The 10942-nt window shown below is 37.5% G+C and overlaps 1 protein-coding gene across 1 annotated transcript in view; it reads left to right on the top strand.

The window, feature by feature from the left end:
• Nucleotides 1–10942, top strand: part of STK31 (serine/threonine kinase 31) — a 174147-nt gene that overhangs the window by 160618 nt on the left and 2587 nt on the right. Inside the window, exon 22 of the mRNA XM_007946528.1 lies at nucleotides 2290–2358. Within this exon, the coding sequence (XP_007944719.1) occupies nucleotides 2290–2358 (69 nt within the window). The remainder of the gene's footprint in view (nucleotides 1–2289; nucleotides 2359–10942) is intronic.

Below are 10942 nucleotides of genomic sequence, written 5' to 3'. Positions count from 1 at the left end.
GCCTCCAAATGATAAGAATAAACTCCTGCTTGTTAAGGCTATCCCATTTGTGGTATATTCCTGTCAGAGCGGCACTAGGTAACCAGAACACCCCCTTTCCTCCGCCTCCCTGTTTTGTATTTCTAATTGAGTCCTCTCCTTCCCTGTCTCTCCATCTCTCTGCCCGGCTAGGCGGGTTCATTTATTTTTGCCAGATGTTTAATCGGCTCTTTTTCTCTACCTTTACTAACTCTAATACTTCAGCTTCTCCTTAGTTGCTCATAACTCCAGTATCATTATTTGTATCTGCTTTACCTAGTTATTTAGGGATTACATTGCTCAAGGGAACAAACATTTGGGTTATAGGTACAACACCATCTTCTGCCTGAAGAATATATCTTGATTTATATACAGTGTTTTTGAGTATATTAGTTTGTATAGTTTTCTTAGTGGTTGGTCTGAGTATTGTATATATAGTTGATTACAGTCTACTGATATCAGTGTTTTACCTGTGAATGATATAGGAAACCATATTTCCATTTAGGTTCCTTTACCCTCCTCACTTTTAAGAATAATTTTTTAAAGCCTTGAATATCAGTGGTGTTACAATTTTTGTTTCGGTCACCACATATGATTTAGAAAATTCACTATAGAATAGTCTATAGTACTTACTGATATTTTTCCTCTTTCCCCTGTTATTTCTTCCTTCCTGATACTCCAGGTTTTTTTTTTTAAATAATTTTCTTTTGGTTTGAATAACTTTTAGCCATTTTTTAAAGTTATGTCTTCTAGTGAAATTTCTTTTAGTGTTCCTTCAGTTGAGAGCATCTTGATTTCACTTGGCCTATGTCACCTTTTTTGGTTAGGTTGTAAGACACCATGTCATTATGTTGTCCTTTCTTTCCTGGGGTCTCTAACCAGCTTGGTGTTTCTTTCAGCTTTTAATAGTTCTCCCTTGGTTGTCTTTTGTGCTTTTTCCAGGCTTTATTCTTAGTGGAAAGGAGCAAGAAGAAAGTAGAAGTGTTGTACTCATTTTTAAATTATGATGTTTGTATTTTGTTTGTATCTGATGCAAATAAAGTGTAAAAAAGTACAATAATTTGTGATAATTGGCAATTTGAACACTGGATATTTGATATTAAAAATTTTAAATGTGATAGTAATAATGTCACTGTGCCACAATAAAGGACATTACCTTTTAGTGTTCTGTATGAAAATATTTACAAATTAAATAATGAAATGATGGGATTTAACTTAAAAAATGATATTAATGGGTTTGTGCATAGGACAAGAGTGATCATTAGTTGATAGTTGTTGGAGCTGAGTGATGGATAGATAAGATAGAGAATACCTTTGTATATGTAAGAAATTCTCCATATTTAATAATTAAAAAAATTTTGTTTGGTTTCTTGAACATAGGTTAGATATTAAGAGTTGAAGGAAGCTTGCTTGATTTATGTTTTTCGTATCTAGTTTATGAGTGTTGGTAAAGTCAACATAATACTGGACTACTAAGTTTTAGTATATTTGCTTGTAAGATGAGGAAGTATTAATGTGCTTATACTGTGTGTATCAATTCTAATTGCTACTTTATGAGCTCATGGAAGCAGCAGTCAAGAAATCAAACGATGTATTACATTACATTGGGCAACTCTGCTGCAAAAGATCTCATATGCATGCAAAAGCTGGACAATAAAAAAGGAAGACCAAAAAAGAAGTGATACATTTGAATTTTAATATTGGCAAAGAATATAGAATACACCATGGCCTGTTGGAAGAGTGAATATACCTGTCTTGAAAGAAGTATGGCTGGAATGCTCCTTAGAAGCAAGGATAGTGAGACTTTGTCTAATTTACTTTAGATATGTTATCTGGAGGGACCAGTCCCTGAAGAAGGACATCATGCTTGGTAAAGAAGAGTGTCAGCAAAAAATGAGGAAAACTCTCAATGAGATGGATTGACCCAGTGGCAGCAACAATGGGCTCAAGCATAGCAATGATTATGAGGATGGTGCAAGATCGGGTGGTGTTTTACTCTGTTGTGCGTAGGGTTGCTACAAGTCAGAACTGAGTTGATGGCACCTAACAACAACACAACGTCTACTGTGATTGATACTTTATTAGCCCCAGGATGCCTGGTTTGTGAACAAATCGTTGTTATGGATAGGTTTTTATTCTGCAAAAGTTAATATGGTTTGTTTAATTGTGCTGCCCTCTAATCACCAAGATCTGAAAAGTTTCAGATTTTGTTCTTCTATAGGAAGTATTTTGGTACATTAGAAATTTATTTATTCTCATTTTCTTTTGTAGCTTTCTGTTCAAAGTCAGGAATTTAAGACAAATGAAGATGGGATCCCAGAAGTGGATCAGTTTCATCTGGTATGTGACCTTTTTGGCATTTAATGGTTTGAAACATATGGAATAGTTGTCAGCCCTGGTGATGCATGAGTAAATGCTTGCTGCTGAAAGGTTGGTAGTTCAAACACATCAACTGCTCAACAGGAGAAAAGACCTGGTGATCTGTTGCAATAATGATTATAGCGTAGGAAACTCATATGGGGCAGTCCTACTCAGTCATAGAAGGTCACTATGAGTCTGAATCAACTTGACAGCACACAACAATAACGACAATACCTACTAATATCCTGTGAGAGTTTTTGGATGGTATAAATGGCTAATGTGCTCAGCTGCTCATTGAAGGATAGGAGGGTTGAGTCCACCCAGAGACACCTCTAAAGAAAGGCCTAGCAATCTACTTCCAAGAAATCAGCCCTTGAAAACCCTACGGAGCACAGTTCTGCTCTCACACAAGGGGTCACCAACTTAACAGCAACTTGTTTGGTTAGGTTTTTAATATTCTATGAAATTGGTTTTAAAAACACATGTTAGAAATGATGCTTAGGAGCTTTGCCTGCACTTCATGGGTTGTAGTAAAAAGCATTTGAGACAACTTTTGGGAGATTATGAAACTGTACATTACACTTTCTGTCTATCTCTGTTGAATGGAATAACAAAGAAGTTTGATAATGGTTTTCAACTTTATCATGGTTTTCATTAATTCTTATTATGGTCATCCTCAATTCTTTGCCATGTCTCCAACATGGCAGCTTGTTTAATCAAAGTGTGTAAGTTGAGAAGGCATTAGAGACACCCTGCTAGCTAGATGGAAGTCATAGTCTTTCATAACCACATCACCAAAGGGACAACCTGTTACTTTTGTTGTTTTCTGTTTGTTACAGAAGCAATTCATTAAGTCCAGCCCACTCTCAAGGGGAAGGGTGAATATTATTGTGGGCCACCTTAGAAGTCTGGATAGCACAGGGTGTATCTGCCAGCTGTGTGCTAGGCACTACACTGTTGTTGTTAGGCTGTTGAGATGATTCATACTCATATGACAGTAGAACTGCCTCATACAGTTTCCTAGGCCCGACACATATTAGATGCTTAATACATACTTGTTGAATAAATGAATAAATGAAATCTTGTTTTGTTACATTTTTTTTCTGTTGACTATTCTTTATCTGCTGCTACTTTGATCTCCTTTTTGTATCCCCCTGTATCTTTAATCCCTCTGGAATTCATTTTTGTATATGATATGAAGTGTAAGAATCTAATTTTATCTTTTTATAGGTGACAAGATAGTTGACCCAGCACCATTTGTTGAACTCTTTTGTCACTGATTAATAATATCACTTCTGTTTTATGTCAGATTTCCATATACTTATGGATCTGTTTTTTACTTTATTCTGTTCTACTGATTTGTCTTTTTATCCCTCTGACAGTACTATACTGTTTTAAATACTGTACCTTTATAGAAGGCTTTGGTTTTTTCACTCTTAAATTTTGCTTATGTTTTGACTGTTGTTGGCACTTTATTTTTTGATATGAATTTTGGCATTAACTAAGGTTGTCTAAAAAAAAAATTGTCGCAACTTTGGAATTATGTTATATTTATAGGTTAATTTGAGGGAAATTGCTATCTTACTAGTACATTATTTTTTGTGGCTGGGAAAGTAATACTTCTGCATTTATTTAGGACTTTATTTTTTTAATTTACTTTTTAATATATTGCATTGATAGATTTCATTATGTTTAACAGCATCCTCATCTTTGAAATTGGGATGTTTTTCACAATTGAAGGCTTTTTAGCATTGGGTCTTAATATGATTGGCACTATTTTAATTTCCTTAGCATTTTAAATTTGAAAGTGTCCTAAATTCAGTGAAATATCGTACATCTTTCACATGATATGTTTATCCTACAACATAATACTTCAAAAATAACACTGATATTATTACAAATAATAAGGTTACTAAATGTAGTTTAACATCTTGACCCTAGACTATACCCCAACATAGCTGTATCCATTAAGGTAACTTAAAGTAATTTTTTTTTTTAAATAACTTTTTATTGTGATTTGGGTGAAAGTTTACAGAGCAAATTGATTTTCCACTCAACAGTTCATACACGTTTTGTTTTGTGACATTAGTTGTAATACCCTCAATGTAATAGTACTCTCTCTACTTCCTCCCTGGGTTCTCCGTTTCCAGTTGGCTATCTTTCCTGCTCTTTTCTAGCTTCTAAACTTTTTGGGCAAATGCTGCCATTTGGTCTTGTATGGTTAATCGTTAAGAGGAGCATGTTCCTCACAGGTGTTACTGTTCACTTTATAGGCCTGTCCATTGTTTGGTTGAAAGGTGATCTCTGGGGGTGGGTTCGGTTTTGGAATTTAAAAATGTCTAAGGGACATAATCTCGGCGGTTCCACCAGTCTCTATCAGACCAGTAAGCTTGGTCTTTTTTTTTTTTTTTTTTTTAATGATTTTGAGTTTTGTTCCACAATTTTTCCCTACTCTACCTAGGACCTTCTTTTGTGATCTCTTTCAGAGTGGTTGGCAGTGGTGGCCAGGAACCATCTTGTTCTGATTTCAGGGTCATGGAGGCTGAGTTTCTTGTGGTTCCTTAATCCTTTGGACTAATTCTTTCCATGTGTCTTTGATTTTCTTCACTCTTCTTCGTTTCAGATGTGGAGAGACTAATATTTGTACCTCAACTGGTCACTTGCAAACTTTTGAGACCTCATTTGTTATTCACCAGAGTAGGATGTAGAGAACACTGTTCTTGTGGACTGTGTTATAACAGTTGACCTTGATATCCCTTGAGACTGTGGTTAGCCCAGCAACTCATTCCCTCAAGGTGTTTTCAAAACTTTGCCTTTGGATACTCTACTATGTTCGTGGATGTATTTGCAGCACATATAAATACATATGTAGAAATATCCACTGTCAAACCTATATTTGTGGGTATAGTCCCATTCACCTTCCTACTCCTATTCAGCTTGCATGTCTGAATATATGTTGTTGTTGTGTTGTTATGTGCCGTCAAGTTGGACCCAACTCATAGTGACCCTTCCTTGGGTTTCCAAGGTGGTATCACTACGATAGTAGATTGCCCAACCTTCCTTTCGAGGAGTGGCTGGTGGGTTTGAATCGCCAGCCTTCTGGTTAGTAGTCAAGTGCCTTAGGCACTATGCTACCAGAGCTCCTTGTATATGTATACATTTGTGAATTATTGTTACTACTGTTATTTGCAGGATTGTGCATGTAATAGTGTTTACCTTTGTTGCCTTTACTTCTTGAGTTTCTCCCAGTGTCTTTCTTTGCCTTGATCATTTCGTGCTAACCTCCCCTTTATTGTATATTGCCTTTCCCTTCACCCAAGTTAATTTTAATATCTGTCTACCTTTTAGTCAGTGATTTAACCTCCCTTCTCTTCCCACCCCTGGTAAACTTCAAAGAATATTTATTTGAGTAAACCTTTTCTTGACTTTATATAGTAATGGTTTCATACAATATTTATCCTTTTGTGATTCACTAATTTCACTCAACATAATATCTTCCAGGTTAATCCATGTTATTCACAAATTCGTCATTATTCTTTAATGTTGCATAATATTCCATTGTGTATATGTCCCATAATTTGTTTATCCATTCATCTGTTGATGGACACTTAGGTTGTTTCCATCTTTTTGCTGTTGTAAATAGTGCTGCAATGAATATGGATGTTCATATTGGTGTCATCGCTCCTATTTCTGTGGGATACATACCTAATAGTGGGATTGCTGGATCATCTGGTATCTCTGACTTTTTAAGGACGTGCCATATCATTTTCCCCAGTGGTTGTACCATTTTACAGTCCCACCAGCAGTGTATGAGGGTTCCAGTATCTTCACATCTTTGCCAACATTTGTTGTTTTCTGTGTTTTTGAACCTTGCTGTTAATGCTGGGGTGAGATGGTATCTCATTGTTTTTTATTTACGTCTCTTTAATAGCTAATAATCATGAGCATTTCTTTTTTGTTGGCTGCCTGAATGTCATCTTTGGCAAAGTCAAGTGTCTGTTCATGTCCTCTGCCCATTTTTCAATTGGATTGTTTATCATTTTGTTGTTGAGGTGTTAACATTATCTATAAATTTTTAGATTATGTCAGGTATGTCATACCAATATTTTTTTCCACAGTCTATAAGTTCTCTTTTTCCTCTTTTGGTGAAGTCTTCTGATGGGCTCAACTCACTGCTGTTGAGTCGGATCCGACTCATAGTGACCCCTCCTTGGATTTCCAAGGCGGTATCACTATGGAAGTAGATTGCCCAGTCTTCCTTCCAAAGAGTGGGTGGTAGGTTTGAACCGCCAGCCTTCTGGTTAGCAGTCAACCGCCTTAGGCACTATGCCACCAGAGCTCCCTTCTGATGGGCATAAATGTTTAATTTTTAGGAGGTCCTAGTAATCTAGTGGGAGCTCTGGTGGCGTAGTGCCTAAGGACTTGATTGCTAACCAGAAGGCTGGCAGTTCAAACCTACCAGCCACTCCTCGGAAGGAAGGTTGGGCAATCTACTTACGTAGTGATAACGCCTCGGAAACCCAAGGAGGGGTCGCTATGAGTCAGGTCTGACTCAACGGCACATAACAACAACACAGCAACAGTAATCTAGTATGGTAGTTAAATTTGTATGTCAACTTGGCTGGGCCTGGTTGAATGGCTGGGCAGCTGGTGGTAGTTATTCCCCATGATGAAACTGGCAATCAGCTCCGTGGTGGGATCAACCACAAGCAGCTGAGTAGCTGCCTTTGGGATGTGGTTTGCTTTCTGTATATAAGGAGAAGCCTTGGGGATAGTCTCTAGCTTATGGCACATTTGGACCCTGCATGTAGCAGTGTCATTGTTCACAAGCCTGCCATGCTCTGCCGACCTGGGGTCTTACAGTGGACTTGAATTAATGGCCTGCCATGTGGTTTGGTAACATCAGGACTGTGCCTTTTTACTTGTCAACTTGGGATTGGCAGCCTCAGCAGCCAGCAGCTGTCTGAGTGAAGAAAAGCCTCTAGCTTCAGTGGGCCTGGAGCTGGAGGCAGAGCTGAAGCCCAAGGCTGAGGGGCTTTCCCCCAGCCCCTAGAGCCTGGCACTTTGACCTTGGACTTAAAGCCTCCAAACTGTAAGTGAATAAACTCCTGTTTGTTAAGGCCATCCATTTGTGGTATATTCTTGTCAGAGCGGCTCTAGGTAACCAGAATATCTAGTTTGTCCTCTGCTATTTGTACATTTTTAGTTATGTGTAATAGTGTATTTATGCCACATATTAGAACCCCTAGGTTTGCCCCTATTTTTTCTTTGATGATCTTTAGTTTTAGGGTTTTACATTTAGGTGTTTGCATTACCTTGAGTTAGTTTTTATATATATGATGAGAAATACTGATCCTGTTTCATTTTTCTGCAAATGGATATCCAGTTTTGCCAGTGCAATTTATTAAAGAGATTATCTCTTCCTCATTTAATCGCTTGTAGCCCTTTGTCAAAGATCAACTGTCCATAGGTGGATAGATTTACTTCTTGAATATCATTTCTGTTCCATTGGTCTGTGTGTCTGTCATTGTTCCAGTACCGGGCTGTTTTGACTACTGTGGCTGTATAGTGGGTTTTGAGAATGAGATCCGTGAGGCTTCCTTTGTTAGTAGTACTTTGCTTAGCTGGAGTCTCTTTCATTTCCATATAAAGTTGGTGATTAGTTTTTCCATCTCCTTAAAGATTGAGGGTAGAATCTGGATCAAGATTGCATTAAATCTGTAGATTGCTTTGGGTAGTATTAATATTTTCAAAATGTCTTCCTGTACTTGAGCATGATATATTCTTCCATTTATGTAGGTCTCTCTTGGTTTCTTGTAGTAGTGGTTTGTAGTTTTCTTTGTGTAGGTCTTTTGTATATTTGGTTAGATTTATTCCTAAGTATTTCATCTTTTGGGTGGCTATTGCAAATGGTACTGTTTTTCTGATTTCCTTTTCAGAGTTATCTTTCTCAGTGTAGAGGAATCCAATTGATTTTTGTATGTTGCTTTTTGTACCTTGCCACTTTGTTGAATTTTTCTATTAGTTACAATAGTTTTCTTGTTGAGTATCTGGAATTTCCTATGTATGGCATCGTATCATCTTTGTAGTGATAATTTTACTACTTCTTTAGCAATTTAAAATGAAACTCCCTTCCCATGGAGTAGATTTCCACTCATCATGTTTTATAGGACAGAAAAGAACCTGCCCCATAGACTTTGTAAGGCTGTAAGTCTTTATGGAAGCAGACTACCTCATCTTTTCCCTGGAGTGGCTTATGGGTTTGAACAAGCAACCTTTTTGGTTAGCAGCCAAATGTTATAACTACTATACCACCAAAGCACCTTTTAGCAACATGGATGCCTTTTATTTCCTTTTGTCTTATTGCTTTGACTAAGAGTTCCAATACAACATGAATAGGAATGGTGATAAACACATCCTTGTCTGATTCCAGTTCACGTGGGGAATGTTTTTCCTCTCTCTCTCCACTGTGAATAATTTTGGCCATTTATTTTGTGTACATGCCTTGGTAGGTGTTTAGCTCATAGGCCTTTCTATTGTTTGGCTAAGAGTTAAGCCACAGGAGTGAGTGAGGATGAATTGAGGCCATAGACTTGGGGGTTTCACTAGTCTCTGTTAGACCAGTAAGGCTGGTTTTCTTTCTATTATCATTTAAAAAATTTTCTGTTTATTTCTGCTCTAATCTTTATTATTTCTTTTTTTAAACACATTTTATTGAAATATAATTTAAGTACAGTTAAATACACAAAACTAGTGACATGGGTCAATGCATGTGTTTTTTTTTTTTTTTTGTTTTTTTTTTTTGCAGTGTTCCCTTTCCTGCTCTCCCACCCCTGGCAACCAACAAAGAAAGTTTCCCTCCATATAGAAACCTTTCCTTGACCCTCCACAACAACGAACTAATAGTATATTTGTCCTTCTGTGATTGACTTATATCACTCAGCATAATGTCCTCCAAGTTCATCCATATTATGTGGTGTTTTGCAGACTGTACATTATTCTTTAGTGCTGCATAGCATTCCATTATGTGTATGTAACATAGTTTGGTCATCCACTCTTTCGCTGGTGGGCACCTAGGTTGTTTCCATCTTTTTGCTATTGTAAATAGTGCTGTGATGAACATGAGTGTGCATATATCTGTTCTGTCCAGGCTCTCACTTCTCTAGGATATATACCTAGTAATGGGATTGCTGGGTCAAATGATTTCCAATTCCAGCTTTCTAAGGAATCCCCATACTTCTTTCCACTGTGGTTGCATCACTTCATGGTGCCACCAGCAGTGTATGAGAGTCCTTATCTCTCCACATCCCTGCCAGCATTTCTCATTTTCTGTCTCGTTGAACCTTGCCATAAGTGCTGCGGTGAGATGGTATCTCGTTGTTTGATTTCCATCTCTCTGATGGCCAGTGATTGTGAGCATCTCTTCATGTGTTAGCTGGCCACCTGAATACCCTCCTTGGTGAAGTGTCTTTTCATGTCTTCTGCCCATTTTTCAATTGGATTGTTAATTCCTTTGGTGTTGAGACATTGGAGTTTTCTATAAATCTTAGAGATAAGTCCCTCACCAGATATGTAATTATTGGCAAATATGAATTTATTGCTGTCATTTTTGTTATGTGCTTTTTCGAGGTGTTTATTTTCTTTGTTACATATAATTTTCTATACTGAGCTTGTTTAGTTTATGAATCGTGTTATCACTTCCTTTGTTGCTATTGTTTTTGTTGTTGTTGTTATGTGCCGTCAAGTCAGACCCAACTCATAGCGACCCCTCCTTCGGTTTCCAAGGCATTATCACTATGGAAGTAGATTGCCCCATCTTCCTTCCGAGGAGTGGTTGGTGGGTTTGAACTGCCAGTCTTCTGGTTAGCAGTCAAGTGCTTTAGGCACAGTGCTAAATATTTGTTCTGGTCCTCTTTTTTTATTTTGATGTGAAGGTTTATCATTTTTCTTTGCAGTTACCCTGTGATTTATAGTTTTCTTCCCAAGTTTAGAACAGTCTGTTCTATCTTGTAGTTGTCTTGACATCCCTACCATCTAGAAGTTCTGTAATGACACAGTTATTTCCCTCTTTTTGGTTTATAGTTGTCCTCATTTGTCAGCTGGTGTTTCTGGTTCCCTGTTTACAATCTTGTAGGCTTATTTGCTTTGGATACTTCCATAGCTGGGTTGGTTTCTGGGTAATATCATCATGTGTGTTAAAGGTCAGTTGTTGGCTGTTATTGCTTCTCTGTCCAAAGGGCTCCCTTTAGCATCTCCTGTAAGGTTGGTCTGGTTTTAACAAATTCCCTTAATTTCTACTTACCTGGAAATGTCCTAATTTCACCATCATATTTGAAGGACAGTCTTGCTGGGTACATAATTCTTGGTTGAAAATTTTTCTCTTTCAGGGTTTTAGATATACCATCCCACTGTCTTCTTCCCTGCATGGTTTCTATCGAGAAATCTGAGCTTAGTCTTATTGGTTGCCCCTTGTAGGTAACTTTTCGTTTTTCCTGTGCTGCTCTCATGATTCTTTCTTTGTCTTTGATTTTGATCGTGAATTTGATGATGATATGTCTTGGTG

This window comes from Orycteropus afer, unplaced genomic scaffold (genome assembly GCF_000298275.1).
Source record: "Orycteropus afer afer isolate SDZICR_OR568_19922 unplaced genomic scaffold, OryAfe1.0 scaffold00008, whole genome shotgun sequence".
In the NCBI taxonomy this organism is placed as follows: domain Eukaryota; kingdom Metazoa; phylum Chordata; class Mammalia; order Tubulidentata; family Orycteropodidae; genus Orycteropus; species Orycteropus afer.
The sequence above is the reverse complement of the archived record's forward strand: the minus strand, read 5'-3'. Positions and strand labels throughout refer to the sequence as shown.